At 52.6% G+C, this 23,430-nt stretch overlaps 1 protein-coding gene across 1 annotated transcript in view; it reads left to right on the forward strand.

Annotated features, from left to right (window-relative positions):
- Positions 1 to 23,430, forward strand: part of LOC119860648 (myomegalin-like) — a 142,516-nt gene that overhangs the window by 27,869 nt on the left and 91,217 nt on the right. The window contains 1 exon segment of the mRNA XM_043491179.1: positions 18,059 to 18,135. Coding sequence (XP_043347114.1) covers positions 18,059 to 18,135 — 77 coding nt within the window.

Genomic DNA, 23,430 nt, shown 5'->3' on the forward strand with positions numbered 1-23,430 from the left:
TGGGCCAGCTCCCTCCCCCCAACAGCCCCTCTCCACAGCTCCATCCACAGCTGTCTCTGGTGGGTGCCTGATGGGAAGAAAGCAGGCACAGACCCACCCTCCCCCAACCTCTATCCAGAGCCCCCTTGTTCCTCTCACCATGATCTGTCCCCATTTAGCCCCCACCCCCACCCCATTGATTCTCTGCTCCATATCTATCACTGGTCCATGGTGCCCCAGCTCCTGAGCCATCCTTCACTGCTTCCCCCCATGCAGTTCATGCTGTCAGTATTGCCCATCCCAAGGGTTTCCAAGTCATGAGCCAGGCCCCCCAAAAAACCACCAGTGGCTTAATCCTGATTTTTTTAAAAATTAGGAATTGGGATTTTTTAAAATTTGCTCACTCTTTGGGGCTCGTGTTTCTCCACAAGCACCAGGGCTAGAGTCTTATTTCTAAGAGCGAAAGCTGAGAGTCTCACCTATTCACATGATTCCAGGAGCTGGGGCTTTAAGAGTAACACCACATATGGCGAGAGTTGGTGTCTCTGTGCTGGGCCCCAGGCCCCTGTGCTGGCCAGCCCTACCATTGTCGCTGATAATGTCCTTGCCCTGGATGTCCCCTCCCTGCTCTCGCTGACAAGAAAAATAAGGAGCAGCTGTTTGTGTAATTAGGCCGCGAGAGGGTCAGTGTAACAGGAGCTGCTGGTGCATGGAAGAGAAGCCTTTTGACTCTGCTCTGGCCCCACGGATCAGAGTGGTTGGGTGATTGGAGATAGAGTCCTCGCCAGTCGAGAGACTCCATCTGGGTGCTCCGATGCCATGGGGAGAAGCGCAGTAAAAGACAACAGATGGTTTCTCTCATCCCCGCAGTGACCCCTCCTTTTATCTGGGGTAAACATTCCTCAGCTTCCTTCACTGCAGCCTTGGCTAGAACCCAGGACAACACGGGTGTGTGAGGCAGGTACACACTGATCCCCAAGTATGACACAGGGACTTTCCCAACTCTGGGCTACCTTCCTCTTCCCTGGGGGGCCCCTTGCAGGACAGAGACAAATCCTTGACTCGGATGAGAAGATAACCCAGACCTGGGCGTTACAGTATGGGTGATCTCTCACCTTGTTAACCCTTGTGCAGCCTTACCAAGCCAGCGCACTGTTTCATACTTAGTCTAATCCATCAATACTCTCCCCCCGCCCCCTCCCTCCCACATCACATTTAAGTGACAAGAGCAGAAGGAAAGAAGAAAACGAAGCGTGCCTGGTAAGGCAAGTCCCACTCTCACTTAATCATTATGGCTGAAAAATCAAGCTCCTCGAAGCTAAGACATGTAGGAAAGGAAGGTTTTTGCAGCAGCATGACCTTGGCCATGTTGTTATATCAGGTATTTCCTGGCATTAGGGAAGGATGGTAGTTTCTCCATGGTGAAGGTTAGAACACACTTTCATTTCAGGAGGCCAGTGTTGGTCACTCTCACAACCCCCACTTTGCCCCAGGTAAAGAAGTCACGATTGGGCGCTGTATGTACAAGCTCAAAGCCAGGTACAGTGATCAGGGGGTCTGAGATGGGGGAAGGGGAGGTGTGGCAAAATTCAGCTCAAAGGAATTTGGCTGAGAAAGCTGTGAGCCACTGGAAAAGGGGGTGAGAATGCAAACAGGCTCATGCTTAGCTAGCGCATTCTGCACTGCAGCCAGCTGTAGTTATTCTGATTTCACACACATACATCTGCTCACACGCTTACCCATTGTGCGTGTGCATTCGAGTATGCGCAGATACATATGTTCATTCAGACACACACAGGGCTCCCTTCACACATGCATCCACACACTCCTGCCTGTCTGTATGCAGCCACACCCTGCGCACACAAACTCTGCCGTTAAGTCTTTGCATACTTGCACTGAGGTGTGTCAGTGCCATCATTTTCATACCCTTGCACACATATTTTCATGTGCATGCACATACATCCCTGCATGTGAGTGGATGTGCACTGCACTGTGAGAGACCTAGGCAAAGTGCTGACAGCTCTCCTCTGCCTCCAGCGTGTGAAAAGCACAGTGAAGGCAAAATGGGCCAGGCGCTGCCAGCCAATGGCGAGGGAGCCGCCTGCTGTTCCCAGGTAGCTGGAGTTATAAATAGATTGGTTACTGGGAGGATGTGTGGAACTAACTGGCTGGAGCATTACCTACAGCCTGCAGCATGGCAGCTGGTAGAACGCAGTGTGAGCTGGGCTTTGAGTGCCAGCGCATTGCTCTGCCCAGAGGGCAGGAAGATGGGTGCAAGTTCTACAGTGCACATTAGCTCATCTGATGTTTGGAGTGTGCAGAACCTCATTGCACACCCAGGCACTCTCCAGAAGCAGGCTGCGCCCTTGTTCAAGTGGGATCGTGCCAGGAAGTCCCTTGAGTCGCCTCCCATGCAATTAAATTTTCTTTCCTTTAATACGATGTAGCAAATGTGGGACATTTAACGCTGCCTGGGACACCTCCAGCAGCAGCGCTCCAAACCTGTGCTAAGTAGGTTTGGCATTAGCCCAGCTCAGCTAGAGTGGGTCAGGAATTTATTAATGACACGTTGGAAAATAGCAATTTGTCAAAACCTAAACTGTCCACTGGAATGTACCAGTTTTGAGAAAATGTTCATGGAGAAAGGTTTCATAGGGCCAGGAGAGACAGGGTTTTTTTGGAGGGGAGAGGAATAGTCACCTACCCTGGAATAGATAGTAGCCCAGGGGTTAAAGCATGAATATGGGAGACCTAAGTTCAAATCCGTGCTCTGCCTAATTTGGAACAGGGATTTGACCCTGGGCTGTTTTTTGCTTTTTTTTTTTTTTTTTTTTTTTTATCAAAAAACTTCAAAAGGTCCCAGGTTTGTCCAGTTACAGGACAGGAACTCTTTTGAAATCTCAAAAGCCATTTCCCACCCAGCTCTGGTCAGCCCACCTCGGCCCCCTCCCAACAGACCCCACTCAGCTGGTAGAAGATTGGCCTATGTGGCCGAAAACCAGGAGAAGGCCAAGGCGGGTAGGAGACAACGGCTTTGTGCAGGGAACAGCTGATCTCTGCTCTGGAGGGCAGGCAGCTGGAGTTGTACATTCTGTTCCCAAGGCAGTAAGTGTTGCTGGGGTGTTCAGCCAGGCAGCTCAGGGTTGCTAACTATTGCTCCTGGGCTTCACATTTAAGGTAGAGAACTAGACAGTGGCTATGGCAGGGAAGAGCACACCGCTCTGGGCAGCTCCTGTCCCTACTACAGCAACCATCAGGACCCAGTGCCTAGAGAGTAAGCACAGGGTCTGCACAGCTTAGGACTGGCTTATGGTGTGTTGGGGACCGTACTGGAATTGCAAGCTATCGCTTTGTGTGGGTTTGCGGGGGGGGGGGGGGTGTTGGGGCAAGTTTCCAGTCATGCTTGCAGGCTCGGACGCTCTGCAGGGAAGTGTACGATCTGAGCCTAGCCGCAGTTAGTTTGCAGCTTCTACTCCTGAGGGAATTCTGCACCACAAAAATAAAAATTCTGCCCACAATATTTTAAAATTCTGCATATTTTATTTGTCATTAAATAAATATGGAGGCTCTAGCATTGCAATGGGGAGCACAGGGAGGTGGGAGATCACCCTGAAGCCCCTACCCTCTGGGACATGGACTCGGTGGTAAGCCTGCATCCAACCCTGATATAGTGCAAAAGCCAGACCTGCTGCAGATACAGCCCTGGGCCCTGCCCTTCTGTGCCAGGAGCACCAAGATAGTGAGTGAAAAGGACAGAGTCTTGCATGCATGTCCAGCCCTGGCCCCCAAACCAGGTGTGGGTCAGGCATGCTCAGCCTGGCAGGATCCAAGTGTGGAGTGGCTTAGTGTGGGGGGGACACAGATATGGAGTGAGAGGGTTCTGCGTGGGGCAATCTGGGTGCGGGTGGCTCAGTGGGGGTTCCTGGTATGTGGGGAATCTGGATGCACAGGATCTTGTTGGGGGGTTCCAGGTGCAGGGACAGAAGGACTCTGCAGGGGGGTCTAGGTGAAGGGGGTAGGGGCTCAGCGGGGAGGTCTGGGGCGATGGGGCTTGGCAGCAGGCATCTGGGTGTGAAGCGCTCAGCGGGGGGATTTGGATGCTGGGGGAATGGAAGTTGGTGTGGTGGGGATTCGGATGCATCTGGTTGGGGCCTAGTGAGGTGGGGGTCCAGGCATGGTGGGGGGTTATTGGGGTGGGGTTCGAGTGGGGGGCTGAGGGATGGTGGTCTGTGTGCAGGGTTGGGGGGTTCAGATGAGGGGGTGGGGCTTCATGGGGGTCCAGATGCAGGGGGTGATGGGGCTCAGCAGGAGAGTCTGGGTGTGGGGGTTGAGGCTCAGTGGGGTGAGGGTTCGGGTATGTGGGGCTCAGTACGGGGGTTCTGGGTGTGGGAGGGAGTCTGATGTGCGGGAGTTCAGATGCATGGGGGTTGGGCGGATCAGGAGCAGCTCCTGGTACAGTGACCCCTCCCCCCACAGCTGAGGAGTGATAGGCGCAGGGAGCAGGAATGGACTGCCGAACTTCCTGCACCCAAGGGAGATTTCTGTGGATGGGTCTGACCCAGCCCCAGCTGCTCCTCCTCAGCCCAGCCAGGACTACTAGCTGAGCCTAATGCAGGATAGGAGCCAGGGCTGGGGCATCCCCAGCCCCCATTCTCCACTGTGGGGATTTACCTATCTGCCAGCTTCTCTGGGCACCTGAAACAATGTACCTGTATTGCTAGGGAGGGGAGCTTGACCACTCTTGCAGCGGCCCTTTTCTTCCCTGTCAAAAGTAATTTTTCTACAGGAAGAAAAGAAATCTGCTGGGTACATGAATTCTGTGCATGCTCAGTGGTGCAGAATTCCCCCAGGAGTAAGCTTTGAGCAAGGTGGGGTGAGATGTACCTCTCTGCTGTAGGGAGCAACCTGCTTTGTTGCTCTCTGTTTTTGGGTTCTTGTGTGTTCTTGTTTTGAATTCTAAGAAATAACGTCGTGTTGCATCACGGCTTTCCAGCAAGAGTATTTGATGGTTTTATCTAGCTTCTGTGTGTGCATGTATGATGGAACATAATCCCAACTGTACATATAAAATGATGGGGTCTAATTTAGCTGTTACCACTCAGGAAAGAGATCTTGGAGTCACTGTGGATAGTTCTCTGAAAACATCCACGCAATGTGCAGCAGCGGTTAAAAAAGTAAACAGAATGCTAGGAATAATTAAAAAAGGGATAGATAATAGGACAGAAAATATGTTTCCTCTATATAATTCCATGGTATGCCCACATCTTGAATACTGTGTGCAGATGTGGTTGCCCCATCTCAAAAAAGATATATTGGAATTGGAAAAGGTTCAGAAAAGGGCAATAAAAATTGTTAGGGGTATGGAATGGCTTCCGTATGAGGAGAGATTAATAAGATTGGGACTTTTCAGCTTGGAAAAGAGAAGGCTACGGGGAGATATGATTGAGGTCTATAAAATCATGACTGGTGTAGAGAAAGTAGATAAGGAAGTGTTGTTTACTACTTCTCATAATACAAGGACTAGGGGTCACCGAATGAAATTAATAGGCAGCAGGTTTAAAACAAAATCAAGTATTTCTTTACAGAACGCACAGTCAACCTGTGGAACTCCTTGTCAGAGGATGTTGTGAAGGCCAAGATCATAACAGGGTTCTTAAAAGAACTAGATAAATTCATGGAGTATAGGTCTATCAATGGCTATTAGCCAGGATCGGCAGAAATGGTGTCCCTAGCCTCTGTTTGCTAGAAGCTGGGAATGAGAGACAGGAGATGGATCACTTGATGATCCATTCCCTGGGGGGAAGGGATAGCTCAGTGGTTTGAGCATTGGCCTACTAAACCCAGGGTTGTAAGTTTAGTCCTTGAGGGGGCCATTTAGGGATCTGGGGAAAAAATTGGGGATTGGTCCTGCTTTGAGCAGGGTGTTGGACTAGATGACCTCCTGAGGTCTCTTCCAATCCTGATATTCTATGATTACCTGTTCTGTTCATTCCTTCTGGGGCCCCTGGCACTGGCCATTGTTGGAAGACAGGATGCTGGGCTGGATGGACCTTTGGTTTGACCCAGTAGGGCCATTCTTATGTCCTTAACATAATGTGGCTCAGTCAGAGCAGTAGAGGGCAGGAGGGAATCCAAATTGTAATGCTGTTGGCAAGTTAACCACTGAACTCTCTAAAAGGGTCTCCCATTGAGAGAGGTGGGGATGTGAGTTGGACATGCTCAAGCTCAAACTCTCTTAGCCCTATGTATGCCCCCGTAGTGCTGAAAATGTGCAAGGGAGCCTGTCACTTGCCCTTCACAGAGCCAGGAGGAAGTGTACGGAGAGGCTGCGCTGCGTGAGCTCACACATTCTTGTCTCCTTCTGTTAGTTGCTTTTCTTGCTACATTCCTCTCTGCTGGCGCCTTGGCACGTGAGTCACTAATGGAGGCTCCAGGCTGCTGCTTTACACCCAGTGGGCTAAATCCAGCAGTGATGTGTCGGGGCAGAGTATAGGTTACATCCTGCGATGTTTGTGAGTTTAAGTCCAAGTGAGTGTTTAGGGGCCTTACACTGGTGAGGGGGGGCAGGTGAAGACGTGACACCCATTTAAACTCAGGGGCCTGCTGGGTGTAGTTTACACCCCCCTTCCCCGTCACCCCGCATGTGGCCCCAGGCATCTGTGACAGTGATCTGTAATCTGTGTAATCACTTCTTCATTGTAATTGTTAAATGCACAAGTGAGGCTGAGATTTTGTCCCCGAGAGCTGTAGCCAGAGGGGGGCTGTGGGTGTGATTGCCCCTGGTCCAGGTGGAATTGGGGTGTCACCCCTTGTCCCTCCCCTCACAGCCCCACTGGAGAGCTCTTCAGGGGTGGACTGGGTGGGCAGCAGGCAGGAAGCAGATTGAGGACAGAGCGTGGTGTTTCCCTCCCACTGCCCCTGGAGATCTTTTGTGTTGCCTGTCTCAGTGTCTTGGGACACAGCTGGGGGCTCACAGCCCAGATAAGGCCCTTAAGTCATTGGTCTGAACAATGGTGACTAAATTTAGACACATATCAGTGACCTGACTGAACGTGGGGGTGGCTGGGCTCCTCTGTTAAGTCAGTCACTTAGATGCCTAAATTTAGACATCCAGTTTTGACAATGCTGGCATGAGTCCCATTCATGCTGCAACAGTTTGGGGATCACCCAGAGCAGTCAGGGGGTCTATGTCTGCCTGCCCTCTAACCCTGGGTGCCTTAATGCTGTGCGGCTCTGGCTCAGAGCCTGATACCAGTAGCTGGCTGCCAGGCATTAGGGTCTCACCACCTGATCTTCCCTCCTAGTTCCCTCCAACAGCCCTTCTGGTCTCCAGTCCCCCCAAATCCATCCACTCGGAGTTCTTAATTAGAAGACACGTGGTCTTTTCCCTTCTGGATCGTCACCCCAGCAGGAGTGAAACTGGCCCCCAGTTATCAGCTCACTTTGGCACACAGTTTGCACAACAGAGGCCTGCTTGGGTAAAAATAAACACAAGGGTTATTTAATAGAACAGCCCCGGATTCAGAGCTGAAATAGATAGGGGACAAGAACACAGACAGGCTACACAGAAAACAACCAAAGCTGCAGCCTCAGATGTTACCCTTTCACAGTAGATAAAACTCTCTTTTCTCATACAAGTTACCTTTGCTGAGCTTCTCAGCATGCCCCCGAGTCCTAAGGAGGGAACCCACTGTTCATAGACAGCCCCTGCCTTCAAGTCTGGCCCTCAGTGCTGGTTACCTTTCACTTCCACCCCTTTCCTTTTAAGAGGGTTTGCATGTCCCTTTCCCCCTTCCACCAGCCTCTCTCACACACTGTGTGGTGATTCATGGTGGGGGCAATTCCCAGCTGTCTTAGCTTTCCAAGACCTTCAGTGTCAGGGTTTATCAGTGTTTTCCCATCAGCTTTAATGGGACATCACTTGTCTTTTCCTGGGTCATACAATTCTTAGTTGTGATAAATGAAGGTGTGTGTGTGTGTGGGGGGGGGGGGGAAGCTCCCTTTTATGGACCCAGCCAGCTAGTTAGCTATCAAATCCCTCTTAGTAGCTGTTCTCTATTTGCTTTACCTGTAAAGGGTTAAAAGTCTCACTGTGACGCATAGGTAAAAGGAAGTAAGTGGGCACCTGGACAGAGAGCCAATGGGAAGGCTAGAACTTTTTAAAATTGAAACAAGACTCCCTTTTTGTCTGTCTGAGGTTGTTCTCCTGGAGAGAGAGAACAGGACAGCAACTACGCTGTAAGAAGCTTGGGGCCAGGTATGAAAAATCATCAGTATCATACCTAGAAACTACTCATTTAAAACCTCAGATAAGTAAGTAGATCAGGAAATGTCTAGGAAGACGTGATTAGGTTTATCTCTTTTTATTTCTTTATGGCTTGTGGACTGCTCCGTGCTAACTCCAGGTGCTGTTGTTCTGCTTGTAACCTTTAAGATGGACCTCAAGAAAGTTATTCTTGGTGTTTAATCCTTGTAGATTCTGGTTTAAAAAAAAATAATCTAGCAATAGCCTGAGTTTCCAGATGTATTCTCTCTCTCTTTTTTAAATAAAATTTACCTTTTTTTAAGAACAGGATTGGATTCTTGTGTCCTAAGAGGTTTGTGCACATTGTTTAATTAGCTGGTGGCAACAGCCAATTTCCTTTGTTTTTTCTTTCTCAGCTCTTCCGCCGAGGGTGGGTGAAAGGGCTTGAGGGTACCTCACAGGAAGGAATTCCCAAGTGCATCTTCCTGGGTTCTCAAAGGGGTTTTGCACTGGGTGGTGGCAGCATCTACCCATCCAAGGTCAGAGAAAAGCTGTAATCTTGGGAGTTTAATATAAGCCTGGAGTGGACAGTATTAATTTTTAGAATTCTTGGGGGCTCCCACCTTCTGCACTCGACATGCCAGAGTGGAGATTTAGTCTTGACATTGGTGATAGGAGCTAATCTCATCTGTTTGGGGATGCAGCCCCTCGCTGTCAGGCTGACCACCTCCCATGGAGAGGTGGGGCTGAACGTTGCAGCACAGGTTAGGAGCACGGTTTGATATCTACCCAGATACATGGATTCATGACCACAGGCCATCTATGCATCTCTGGGGCTGTCAAGTGTAGAACATGACAAGCTTTCAGAAGAGACCTTCCTTGATATTTTTATACACAGCAATATTGTATACAGCCAGTTGACTCAATTGCTTATTCTTTGGGGTTCGGACCCTCTGTTCTCCCCTTGGGCGGCTGCACCCTGACCATCACCTGTTCAGTTAGGAAAGGCTAGTCTAAATCTTTGGCCAGAGGCAGAACTACATGTAGCTACAGTGCTGGGCTTGCAGACAGGGCAAGTTTGACCCAGTGGCCCCTGGTGACACCCCATCTCGCCATTAGCATGGCTAAGACACCTATGGAGGGTGAACTTGAGAAAGGGCCCTGCCCTATGACAGTGTCTGGGATTTATTCCCAGCCATTCTACAGGGCTGTTATCTTGGGCAAGTCACCCATCTCTCTGCCTCCCATCTTTTGAGTGGGAATAATAACCCTTTCCTAGCCTCCAGCGGATTAGCTCGTTAAGCCTGAGGTGGCCCGATACCATGGTGATGAGCATCCTAGATAAGCCGTAACTCATGGCAAGTGTGAGTGATTCTGCCATTGCTTTAAGTGGCAGCCCCTGCATTTGTCCCAAGCTGGATAACAAGCTGTTTTGGAACCTCAGAGGTGCCAGACTTGCTCAGACCCGAAACCCAGCTGGCCCTGTCTCTGACAGTGGCCAGCACCAGCTGCTTTGGAGCACGGTGGGATGGGGTGAAATACGTCAGCCGCGATCTGTTTTGGGGCACATGGGGCCCAATCCTGCTCACTGGCTTCAGCGGTGCATGAGCCAGCTTTGCGTATTACTATGCTCTGCTGAGAGCGTCTCAGATCCAGAGCTGACTTTCCACGTGCTCTGCTGATGTGAGTGTTTCACTGCTCCGTCAGACACCAGACAGCTGAAAGGAACCAAGGGCAGCCAGTCTTTCCTTAGCAGAATGGCAGTGGTGTCTAGGGGCTGGGCTTCTCATGTGCTGGCATTCTATGAAGAGACGGGGCCACCCCAGAGAGCTCCCAGGTGGATGTGACAAATGGATTCGGGGGGGAGCACATAAAGGAACAGTGAATGAACTCACGTAATAGGTTCCCACTGAACATTCAGATGCACATGGCTGTTGGCCGTGGCTAGATGAGACCGAGGCTGTAATACTGCTCCCCAAGGTGGTTATCGTGCACTAGATGCTGCTAACCGAGGCAGAGAGCTGCCTGGTACAAAACTGGACTCTTAGTATAGCTATTGACGCTCCTTGAAGCGGTTGTGTCAGGTCCGGCATCCCCTGTCAGTCACCCAGAGGCTTGTAGCTGTTGTGGGGCTCTGAGGGGAGGTGCAGGTCTCTAGCAGCAGCACCGTGGTGTCCCAGCCAAGGTGGAGCTTACTCCTTAGGAGTGAACAAAGGGAAACCAGTCGTAGCACAAACATGCTCTTTAGGAACAGCCCATCTTCCCAGGGTCTACCCTCTTCCATGACAGCCTGGGACCCTTCTGCTGCTGTGAGCTTTGGACTCCTGTCAGCTCCTCCTGCCCCTCATTGGTAGAAGTGTCTGCCCTACTTCATGGACTGGCAGCAGCGGGAGACCCCTCCCTCTGCTGTGGTGCCTGCAATGGCATCCTAAACCATTGGGCTGTCCGCCCTCGAGCCCAAACCACCCGGTTTCCCTTTCCTGGCCTTCCTAGCCAGCCTGGGCCTCTGTCTAGCCCATTTGAAGCAGCTCCCCCTGCTCTTTAGTAGATCTCCCCTGCCCCTGCAGGCTATCCTTCTATCTCCCATGGCAGCCCTGGTCTCAGCCACATGCTCCCCCATCATATGATCCCTGTACTCTCATCCCCTTCACCTGGGGAGGTGAGCAAAACCAGAGCCACACCCCTCCCGCCTCCCCCCATAAAGGGGCTACCTCACCCTGGCAGCAGTGCACTCTGAGTGGTATGTTCCACTCTAATGCTGGAGAGATACGTGCAAAATCTAAGGGGCTCGGAGAGGAGCAACCAAAAGGATGTTGGGGTCTGCAGGGCTTGGCTTATGGTGGCTGAGGGAGAACTAGACAGCTGTGAGAGTCTGAAAGATGGAAAGTGTCAAGGAGGAAGCGGAGCTGTCTAGCTTGGGCCGGGGGGGCTAGCAAGGGGTTGCTGCCTTTGGAAAAAGGGAGATGCAGGCCGCTGTGCACAGGCACGTGGGGCACAGAACTATCTGGGTCCCTAGGGAGTTGCAGATGCTCAGCAATTTCTGTGGGGACAGATAAGTCTGAGCCACGTGCCATAATAAACCCTCTCAGGTGTAGATCCCCGTGTGCAGGACTGCGGCTGGGCGTTGCAGAGTCTTGCCATTTCCATGTGCTGTGCACGGAAGCAGAGTGAGAAATGTATCTTTTTCCAGAGCAGGCATCCTGGCTGGGCAGCAGACTGGTGGCTTAATAACATGCCATGGTGTCTGCTTGCGTTCAGCCCCTTTCCTGCCTGTGTGCCCCAGAACGCTCAGCTCAGCGGGGACTCACCCCTGCAGGGCACTGCAGCGGGTCTGCATTGCCCAACAGCTCCCCCACAGCCCTGGCTGTGCATCCCTGTTTGCAATGGGGCGTTACGGCCTGTATTTATCCCCCTTTGCTATTTAAAACCTGTGCTAGACTCAGTCCTCTCCCTGGGCAGAGCCAGCTCATCTCCTCTGAAGGACAGCAGCTCAGGATTGCTCTCGCTCTTGACTGAGGCCGTGTGGTACCACCGTGTCAGTGAGCAGGAGGCTGTGATGGAGAGCCAATACCCCTCCTTAGCTCTTTCTGCCGGAGCCTCCCACTGCAGCCTGGGATAGTGCCCATTCTTGCAGAGATGAATTGCCCAACCCCAGCTGCAAGGGGGAGAGAGAAACAACTGGCCCACTGCAGCACGCAGGGTTTCTCTTGGACAGACTAGCCGCTCTACGTTATTTTTACCAGTGCTGGCATACGACAAAGTGCTTGTGTCAAGGCTGATTCACCACACTGGCACTTCAAGCGCAGAAGGTGGGGACCCGCAAGGACTCTAAAAACTAATACTGGCCACTCCAGGCTTGTATTAAACTCGCAAGCTTACAGCTTTTCTCTGACCTTGGCTTGGTAGATGCTGCCACCACCCAAGTGCAGAACCCCTTAGAGATCCCAGGAAGGCGCACTAGCGAATTCCTTCCTGTGGGGTACCCGCAAGCTCTTTCACCTGGCCTCTGGGGAAGAGCTGAGAAAGAAAGAAAAAAATAAAAAGGAAATCAGCTGTTGCCACCAGCTAATTAAACAACATGTGCACAAACCTCTTAAGACACAAAAATCCAATTCTGTTCTTAAAAAAAGGTAGATTTTACTAATAAAAAAAGAAGAAAATACATCTGGGAACTTAGGCTTTTGCTAGATTAAAAAAAAACACTACAAAGATTAAGCATCAAGAATAGCTTTCTTGAGGTCCAGCTTAAAGGTTACAAGTAAAACAAAAGTACCTGGGGTTAGCATAGAGGAATCCACAAGCCACCAAGAAATAAAAGGAATAAATCTAATCACATCTTCCTATACATTTCCTTATCTACTTACATATCTGGGGTTTTAGATGAGTAGTTTCTAGGTATGATACTGATGATTTTTCACACCTGGCCCAAGTTTCTCACAGCATAACTGCTCCATGTCTGCCTCTCCAGGAGAACAACCACAGACAGACAAAAGGGGAGTCTTGTTTCAACTTTAAAAAGTTCTAGCCTTCCCATTGGCTCTTTTGGCCAGGTGCCCACTCACTTCCTTTTATGTATGCATAGCTGTGAGACTTTTTAACCCTTTACTGGTAGAGCAATTAGAGAACAGCTACTAAGAGGGATTTTACAGCTACTGGCTGGCTGGGTGTCCATAAAAGGGAGCTCCCCTCCTTCATTTATCACAGCTCGGTTCTAGGAGGGGCCCTGGGGGCCTCAGCTGCTGGAGAGACTGAGTAAGGCCTGGGCGTAGGAAATACTGAGTGACAGCACGCTGCCAGGCTGCAGCATATTCTCCCGGCCGGCCGGGGAATATACGGAGGAGGGTGATTCTTTCCTACAATGTCACTGCACCTCGCGGGAGCCTGCTGACTCTGCACGTGGCTGCTGACACCGTCCTCTGATATTGCCCCAGGGCCAACGAATCATAGCAGCTTCTGTAGTACACAGTGAAATGGGAGGAAAGGTAGACGGGGGAAGAAGCAGTTCCTAGGCACTGGGTTAGGCCAGGCGTCTCTGGGCAAGGGACTGCTATGCAGTGTGTGGATAGCCTCACACCATACAGCACTGCCACACTCAGTGGCAGGTGGAGCCTCACTGACTGTGACTGCAAGGATTTCCCACTTATAATGGGATTGATTAGGGGCCTGAATCTCTTTTCCCAGGTTTACACTGGGTAACTGCACTGACTTTAATGGAGCTGCTCCTGATTTATACCAGTGTAAAGGGAGAGTAGATTCTGGGTGTGCAAATCCTTTGGCCCCTCCAGGAGGGGAGCCTCCCAGACCAGTCCCCTCTCCAGCAGTATGCTGGGAGGAGGCTCTGCTGCACCAGACAGCAGCCTGGGCTCAAAGGCTGCTCCAGAGTGCTACCAACTGGGAGCTGACTTGCTGCACCTGAATCAGGGACTCAGCGCTTCCTAGGAAGAATGACGAGGGCTCGGTGCTGCTCAGAAAGCCCAGGGAGGGGCTCTCACAAAATCCTCTGGGGCTTGTAGCCTTTGTTCTTCTGGCTATAAGGCTGCTGCCTGCAAAACTGCTGGGCCAGAGATTATTGCCCAGGTGGGTTAAAGCAGCCTCATAGATGCTAAACCCTGCCCAGAAGGGGTGACTTGGAGCTAAACCATGTGTTTGTCTCTTTGTGATTGGCTATTTAGCTAATGGTTAGGACTGGAGAGTGTATGCCCTGCCTTGGCACTGCATCATGGGCGGTAGTAGTCCAATCTGGATGTTGGCTGTCAAAGGGGGATAATTTTCTTTAACACTGACTTGGGTTGGCTCTGAGATAGTGATCTGGCAGTGCTGGTTCCCTGCATTGCCTGGTCATTGCATTACTAAACCACTTGAGAGCCTGTATTTCTGCATCCGATGAAGTGAGCTGTAGCTCACGAAAGCTTATGCTCTAATAAATTTGTTAGTCTCTAAGGTGCCACAAGTACTCCTTTTCTTTTTGCGGATACAGACTAACACGGCTGCTACTCTGAAACCTGTATCTCTTTGATCACTTGTCCGTTTCCTGGGCCCAGTTGGTGCCTGCTGGATAAGTGGGGATGCTGCGAGTCTGGGACTAAGCAGAGGGTGCCACACACTGGAGGAGTGGGGTCAGGTAGTATTATGGTGGCATCATTCATCCATGTAATGTAGGGTTCAGATACCACTGGGTCAAAAATTTCTGTGCCTGGCTGCTGCTTTTGGCATTGTTAGGTGAGGAAAGAAAAGAGGCTTGACTGGAATTACCAGGAAGCAAGGCAGGGTGTGAACAAGGGACAGAGGCAAAAATTTCCTCTCCTGCCCTTTGTTAGCTAGTTGTGCACTGTAGCCTGGGGGTTTCTGAGCAAGGGAAGCAGGTAGCAGACCTCCAGCAACCACTAATCCAGTGCCCTGGCTGCCGGGGGTCTGTTGTAGTGTTTTGGGAGCTGGGAGAAGCGGGGGAGCTCTGGCCCTAACAAAGGCACCCCCTGTGGGAAAACAGAGCCCCGTATAGGAGGGCTGAGTCATTCATCCTGACCTGGCCTTGCAGAGCAAGTGAGGGCATAGCGTGGGAACACTGGAGCCCTACGACAGCGGATGGCTCTGGCTGTTCCCAGCATGGTGCGGGAGGGTAGGCCGTGGTAGGCATCGAGGATAGTGCTGTGGAGGGGATGGGAACCAGAGTGGCTGGGTGAGAAGATCCCCACGCTGCCCGCGCCCAGCTGTCAGAGCAGAGACCCTTTGTGTTGCTGTGAATGCTCGTCTATAACCAAACCTGCCTGACTCTGAACTTGGGGATGGGCTGAGTGTTTTCTCCTGGCACCATAAATACCCACTCGTGCTCTCCGTGAGGGGCGGGGCCTGTCACCACCCACCTGTGGGCCAAACCCAGGCCCAGCTGCCCCCATCCGTACTGCTCCCCCCCCCCAAGACCAGTGGCTCAAAAGCAACTGGGTCATGTAGCGCCTTGAAAAAATTTGTTGTGGTGTGAATGGGTGGAAAGTCAGGCTGACAGCGCAGTCTGGGCCCCTTGCTCTGGATTCTCCCCAGTCACTGGAGGGGTGTGGATGCGTTGCACACATTCATCCATGCGAAACACTTATCAAAATCTCTCCCTGTCTCCCTCTTCCTGTCCCCTTCCCAGACCCCGTTCCAAGACCAAGTAGCATAGCTCCATGCCAGCTAGTGCGCTGCACCCCCATGTTCTCCCCCCAGCTATACCTAGAATCCATGAGAACGTCAAGTGTTTCGCTGCATGCACCACACCAGCTCCAGGGCGCAGGGCCCGGGGTGCAGCTGCAGGGAACAGGTGGGAGCAGGGCAGGATGAGGCACTATGAGAGCAGAACCAAACTGCACAGGGACTGGAGAGAACAGAGCCGTGGGAACTGCAGGTAACAAGGGGAGCTTCACTCCCAGGGAATGTAGGGATCTGCCCCTGTGGGAGGAAATTAACTAAACAGCACAGATACCCAATGGGGCATGCTGCCCCCAGCGCACTTCAGGGGCCTTTTTCTGTACTGCACCTTCTGTCTCTTGTAACCAGCCTGTCCAGCTCATCTGGGACCATGTGGGACTGGCATGGGGAGGGGAGGTGTCCCAGACAAATCTCCATCTTCAAAAGTGAGGCACTGGGGTGTCTAGTGCAGCATTTCTCAAATGTGGCCACTGTGGCTGCATGCAGCCACCACGAGCTTTTCTTGTGGCCACAGTCTCCTGGGCTGTGATGGGGGTTGGGGAAAAGCAGCGGCCGCTCCCCTTCTTTGTTGTTCCTGGATCAACTGCCTTGGTGTTGGCTGCTGGGGATGCAAGCAGGGGTTGGGACCTGCCCCCCCTCTGGTGGGGCACAATGCTGGAGGCATTGGGGCTCAGGCTCTGGGCTTCACCCCTGGGGGGGCAGTGCAGCAGGCTCTGGCCACAGGGTTTTAGGGTCTGGCTGCATGTTAGCGGGCCCCGGGCTCTGGCTGTGTGGCTTCAGACTCCATCCCCATCCCCTAGCCACGGAGCTTCAGGCTCTGGCTGCGGGGCTTTGGGCTCTGGCTCCCCAATGTCTCCCCCAGCCCCTCCCAATTCCATCGCCCCTGGCCCCTGCTGCCTATCCCGACCCCGCATCCAGGGCTTAATTTGTCCCCAGGCTTGCTAGGGCTGAGTAAGTCTGTTGTGAAAAGTGAGATGTTTACTGCTAGCTTGAAAGTCTGCTGTGAAAAGTGATATTAACAAACATACAAGTATCACTTTTCACAGCAGACTTAGTAGCTAGCAATAAATAAACTACAGTGATTTGGATGTGTACATGTGTATTTATTTGTTTTTTCTTAAGCTAATTAAGTATTTTAGGAAAAAGTGTGAGAGCTGCCATCAGCAAGAGTTGGTGGCTGCCCACTGAGGCCACAAAAAAAATTGTCCTGAGGACCCCTGATCGAGTGAGAATTGCTGGGTGGATTTAGGGAGGCAGGACATAATGGTCCCTAATCGAGACTGGCCAGGATGCTGGGGTTCACCCCTTCCCTTGGCTATAAGAAAAACAACCAAACCCCCCTGTGACCATAAATGGAAAGAGTTTCATGTGCTATCTCTCATTAAAGCCAGCCCCTCTGGCTGCACGGAGCCACCTAGCGCCATGCTACAGGACGCTCTGACTCAGGGGAAGAGTGTTACATACTGAGTCGCCTGCAGCCACTGTACCGGTCTCCTGTCCAGCCCCCGAAGAGGTCTGATCCACTCACAGGGGGGAGGGGGTGCAGACAGAGCCCCTTCCAGGGCTGGGCAGGAGAGCGATAGCAGCTGTCCACCCTTCTTGCAGGGGATCCAGGTGCAGTCAGTGTAGCTAGGTGCAGCAGAAACAGCTCACTTGATGTTTAGACCACAGGTTTTGCTGCTTTGTAGTAAACATGAAACTTACTCCTTCAGCTTCCATTTCTGGAGACAGCTGTGTTGAGGACAACAGCCCAGCTGCTGGGGATGGGGAGACACTAGGCCCTATTTTACGTAGAGGGGGCCTGATCCAGGCCTCTCAAAGTCAGTGGGCATAGTTGTATTGGATCGGGTCCATGTGGTGGTGAGGTTAGCTACTCAGCGGCGGTAGCAAGGAGCCTGGTATAAATGCTTGCAGAGATGTTTTGGTCTTGAAAAGCCAGCTGGGGTGCTGGGAAAGTCAGCGTTTTGGGATTGCTGGTTTGCTGGATTTGGACAAACCCCAAAGCAGCCTCCGTGGGACCAGCCAAGGAAGAAGGTGGGAGATTTGTTACAGGCTCCCAGCGACTGTGTCTGATAGCCAGAAGACTTTCAGGGGAGAACCTCCCCTCCAGGCAACCAGCTTCTGTGAGCTGGGAGACAAAGGGCTGAGATGAGATGCTTAACCCAGGCCCTTTGCTCTGCTGGTGACCTGGCTGTCCAGGACCAGGATGATGGAGCATCTCTGACAGGAACTGCTTACATGCGGGACGGAGTGAATGGCTCAGCAGATGACAGAACAAGGAGTAATGGTCTCAAGTTGCAGTGGGGGAGGTTTAGGTTGGATATTAGGAAAAACTTTTTCACTAGGAGGGTGGTGAAGCACTGGAATGGGTTTTCTAGGGAGGTGGTGGAATCTCCTTCTTCAGAGGTTTTTAAGGCCCGGCTTGACAAAGCCCTGGCTGGGATGATTTAGTTGGGGATTGGTCCTGCTTTGAGCAGGGGGTTGGACTAGATGACCTCCTGAGGTCCCTTCCAGCCCTGATATTCTATGATTCTGTGTGCAGGAAAGGATGGGAGCTGGGGGTCCCTAGGCCCTGGGCAGGGTTGGAAGTTAAGTGGCAGGGCCAGGGAGCACCAGGGGGTGAGGTAACTGCCTGTTTGTTCCTCCTCCCAGAACATCGAGCTGAAGGTGGAAGTGGAGAGTCTGAAGCAAGAGCTCCAGGAGAAGCAGCAGGCCCTAGATAAGGCTTGGTAAGTGACACTGTCCATGAGCAGCTGGCAAGGCCTTGTAGCCCTTCAAAGGTGCCCATCCTCAGGGCCAGGGTCGGTGAGTTATATTCCCTTGTGGTGCCTGGGCTCCAGCAATATTCAGGGCTGGGGGCCCTGCTCCACAATGTTTGGAGCTGGGTCTCTCCCCCGGCTCTGCCTGGAGCAGCCTCGGGTCCAGAGCATCTGCCCCGGGAGCACCCCTGTCTAAGTGAAAGCGACGCAGTTCTCTCTGGCCTCCAGCTGCCAGCAGCTACAGCACAGCACAAGAGCAACGCCAGCAGCAGGCTGAGGCAGCTGCTGCTGCTACTGCACCTCCGGACGGGGAGGAGGCACACACACACGTGCTTGGCAGCTCTCCCTTCCCCTGTCCCTGCACCAGGCGGGAGACATCTGGAGTGGACCTCCTTGACTCACCTGAGCAGCTGCTGGGGCTTCCGGGAGTGTTTGACCCTGTGATCCACCCCCCACCCCACCCCCAGCCACCGCTCCTGCAAATACTGGGCAAGGGGCAGCCCCATCCCCCAGCCCCAGTGAGGCTATGGTGAGGGAGAGCAGGGGAGGAAGGAAGCCACATGTGATGGCAGTCCCCTCCCCGAGCCCACACCCCCTCTCCGGTCCCCAAACTCCCTCCCAGAGCCTGCACCCCCAGCCTAGAGCCTGCACCCAAACTCTGTCCCAGAGCTTGCACCCCTCACCCCCTCCTAGACCTCCAGCCCCTGGCCAGAGCCTGCACCCAGCACCCAAACTCCGTCCCAGAGCCTGCACCCAGCCCTCCGCACTCCCTCCCAGAGCCTGCACCCCTCCACCCATCTTGCACCCCACCCTGTGCCCCAGCCTGGAGCCTGCACCCAGCACCTAAACTCCATCCCAGAGCCTGCACCCCCACTCCCTTCCCACACACCCCCTCCTGCACCTAAACACCCTCCCAAAGCCTGCACCCTTCACCCCTTCCTGCACCCCCAGGCCCTGCCCCAGCCCAGAGCCTGCACCCAGCACTCAAACTCCATCCCAGAGCCTGCACCCCCACCCCCCTCCTGTACCCAAACTCCCTCCTACACCCCCACCTCTTACCCCAGCCCAGAGTCTATAATCAAACTCCATTCCAGCGCCTGCATCCCCTCCCTCTGCAGCCCCTCCCATCCCCAAACTCCCTCCCAGAGCCTGCACTCCTCCACCCATCCTGCACCCCCATCCTGTGCCCCAGCCCGGAGCCTGCATCCAGCACCCAAACTCCATCCCAGAGCCTGCACCCCAGACTCCATCCCAGAGCCCAACCTCTCAACCATCCTACACCCCAATTCCCTGCCCCAACCCAGGGCCTGCACCCCAGACCTCCTCTCCCAACCCAAACTCCCTCACAGAGCCTTAGGTGGCGGGGGGGGGGGGGTGTGCTCTGAGCGTTCTGGGCACCACCAAAATTTCTACAAACCTGCCGCCCCTGTTCAGGGCATGATGCTGAGAGGGGGAGCCAAGCAAACCCAGCTCCGACCCACTCTCTGCCCTCCTCCTGTGCAGCAGCCAGACCATTCCACAGTCCTGTGCCCAGAGCGGCCGCTGGTGCTGTGTAAGGCTGCGGGGCCCAGTGGTTACCCTACGTCTTGGGAGGCATGGCAGTGCCGGGGCAGGGCAGGCCATGCTGTCCTCCTGGCTCTGGCTGCTGTTGGTTCCAGCTGTGCAATCGGAAAACATAAATAACGCCGTTGTGCAGCCCGAATGCTCGTTCTTTGCATGAAGCAACAGTGCCCCCCAGCATGGCCCCCCACCTGCGAGGACAGAGCCTACGTGCCTTGTGGATCTTTCTGAGCCACCTGCTCAGCAAACTCTCAGTGGAGCACTCCCCTGGGCCCTGCACTGGGCCACCAGCCCACCACCGCTGTGGGAGCAGGGCACAGGGGAAGGGAAAGGGACCCTGGTGGACAGCCCCGGTGCCCCGCTGACCTGGCTCTGCCTCCCAGCTGATGAAAGCCCTTTCCATTGTCCTGGGGCGTAAAGCTCTACGCAGTGAGAGCCAGGCCTGCGGCACTCGAGGGGAGAGTTAATAGCAACTCAGGCCTGGTCTATACTACGAGTTTATGTCAGATTTAGCAGCGTTAAATCGAATTAATCCTGCACCCGTCCACACAACGAAGCCATTTTTTTTGACATAAAGGGCTCTTAAACCGATTTCTGTACCCTCCCCAATGAGGGGGTTAGCGCTGAAATCGACATCGCTGTTTTGAATTAGGGTTAGAGTGGACGCAATCCAAAGGTATTGGCCTCCGGGAGCTATCCACAGTGCACCATTGTGACCACTGTGGACAGCACTCTGAACTTGGATCCACTGGCCAGGTGTACAGGAAAAGCCCCAGGAACTTTTGAATCTCATTTCCTGTTTGGCCAGGCGAGCTCATCAGCACAGGTGACCGTGCAGAGCTTATCAGCACAAGTGACCATGCAGTCCCAGAATCGAAAAAGAGCTCCAGCATGGACCGAACAGGAGGTACTGGATCTGATCACTGTATGGGGAGAGGAATCTGTGCTGTCAGAAATACGTTCCAAAAGACAAAATGCCAAAACATTTCAAAAAATCTCCGAGGACATGAGAGACAGAGGCTACAGCAGGGACGCAACACAGTGCCGCGTGAAACTTAAGGAGCTCAGACAAACATACTAGAAAACCAAAGAATCAAACGGATGCTCTGGGACAGAGCCCCAGACCTGCCGCTTCTATGCTGAGCTGCGTGCAATTCTAGGGAGGGCCGCCACCACTACCCTACCCCTGTCCGTGGACTCCGATGATGGGCTACTCTCTGCCATGCCTGAGGATTTTGTGGATGGGGAAGATGAGGAGGAGGAGGACAAGCTTGAGGAGAGCACACAGCACACCGTTCTCCCCGACAGCCAGGATCTTTGTATCACCCTGACTGAAATTCCCTCCCAACCCAACGAAGCCGGAGAAAGGACATCTGGTGAGTGAACCTTTTAAAATATAATACATGTTATAAAAGCAAGCGTTTTTTAATGATTAAGTAGCCCTGGGGACTTGGGATGCATTTGTGGCCAGTACAGCTACTGGAAAAGTCTGTTAACGTGTCTGGGGATGGAGCGGAAATCCTCCAGGTACATCTCCATGAAGCTCTCCTGGAGGTACTCTAAAAGCCTTTGCAGAAGGTTTCTGGGGAGAGCAGCCTCATTCCGTCCTCCATGGTAGGACACTTTACCATGCCATGCTAGTAGCAAGTAATCTGGTATCATTGCATGACAAAGCCTGGCAGCGTATGGTCCCGGTGTTTACTGGCATTCAAGCAACATCCGTTCTTTATCTCTCTGTGTTATCCTCAGGAGAGTGATATTGTTCATGGTAACCTGGTTGAAATAGGGGACATTAAATTAAGGGGACATTCAGAGGTGGCTGTTCCTACTAGGCTGTTTGCCTGTGGCTGAAAAGAAATCCTCCCCGCAGTTAGCCACGCGGTGTGGGCATTGGCGCTGAGCTGTTCGCGTTTGGCTAGCAGGGATCTTCCCTGATACCAGCCATGCGGTGGGGTGAGGGGTAAAGCGATCATCCCAGAGAATTGGATGGGGTGGGGCTTAGTTTGGTTTCTGCTGCTGCACGTTAACAGGAAAATCGCAGCACTAAATGGCCAACTCAACGTGCTTTGCTTGGTCTGGGAGAGGAGGGCGCTGCTGTTATGAAGGTTGCAGAAGCCGAAAGACTATGGCTTACCATGGCTGCCTGCAAGCCGAATTCTGTTGCCCAGCACAGCGTGTGTGATCTCTAACACCAAAGCCACAGGCACTCAATGTAAGATGCAAAATGCGATCACCGTGAAAGAGTATAGCCATTGTTCTGTAAAATGTATCTTTTAAAATTCACTCCCTTTTTTTCTCCAGCAGCTGCAAATGTTTCAAGCCTCCCTCCTCCGTCCCAAAGGCTATCTCAGATAAAACGGCAAAAAAAACTGCACGTGCGATGAAATGTTCTCTGAGCTCATGCAGTCATCTGGCACTGACAGAGATGTGTGGAGGGACACAATAGTAGAGTACAGGAAAGTGGCTGATGAACGTGAGGAGAGGTGGCGGCAGGAAGATCAGAGGAGGCATGAGGCAACGCTGGGGCTACTGCGGGATCAAACGGACATGCACTGGCATCTGGTGGAGGTTCATGAACGGCAGCAGGATCACAGACTGCCGTTGCAGCCCCTGCTTAACCACCCTCCCTCCTTCCCAAGTTCCATATCCTCCTCACCCAGAAGCCCAAGAATGCGGGGGGGGGAGGTTCCGGGCACCCAACCACTCCACCCCAGTGGATAGACCAAGCAACAGAAGGCTGGCATTCAACAAGTTTTAAAGTGGCCTTTTCCTTCCCTCCTACCCAACTCCCACACCCCACCCGGGCTACCTTGTGAGTTATCTCCCTATTTTTATAATCAATTAATAAAGAATACATGTTTTTTAAATGATAGTGACTTTATATCCTTTGCAAGCAAGCTATGATTGAAGGGGGGAGGGTGGGTGGCAGGTTTTAGAGGCATTTAGAAGAATTTAGAGACAACCCCCCCCCGAAAGGGGCAGGTTTTCATCAAGGAGAAACACATGAAACTGGCCAGTCATGAAACTGGTTTTCAAAGCTTCTCTGATGCGCAGCGTGCCCTGCTGTGCTCTTCTAACCGCCCTGGTGTCTGGCTGCGCATATTCAGCGGCCAGGCGATTTGCCTCAACCTCCCACCCTGCCATAAACGTCTCCCCGTTACTCTCACAGAGATTGTGAGCACACAGCAAGCAGCAATAACAATGGGAATATTGGTTTTGCTGAGGTCTGAGCGAGTCAGTAAATTGCGCCAGTGATCCTCTAAACATCCAAATCCACATTCTACCACCATTCTGCACTTGCTCAGCCTATAGTTGAATAGCTCCTTACTACTGTCCAGGGTGCCTGTGTACAGCTTCATGAGTCAGGGCATTAAGGGGTAGGCTGGATCCCCAAGGATAACTATAGGCATTTCAACATCCCCAACAATTATTTTCTGGTCTGGGAAGTAAATCCCTTCCTGCAGCTGTTTAAACAGACCAGAGTTCCTGAAGACGCGAGCGTCATGAACCTTTCCCAGCCATCCCACGTTGATGTTGGTGAAACGTCCCTTGTGATCCACCAGTGCTTGCAGCACCTTTGAAAAGTACCCCTTTCGGTTTATGTACTGGTTGCCCTGGTGGTCCGGTCCCAAGATAGGGATATGCGTTCCGTCTATAGCCCCACCACAGTTAGGGAATTCCATTGCATCAAAGCCAACTAGTAGG

This window comes from Dermochelys coriacea, chromosome 8 (genome assembly GCF_009764565.3).
Source record: "Dermochelys coriacea isolate rDerCor1 chromosome 8, rDerCor1.pri.v4, whole genome shotgun sequence".
NCBI classification, from domain to species: domain Eukaryota; kingdom Metazoa; phylum Chordata; order Testudines; family Dermochelyidae; genus Dermochelys; species Dermochelys coriacea.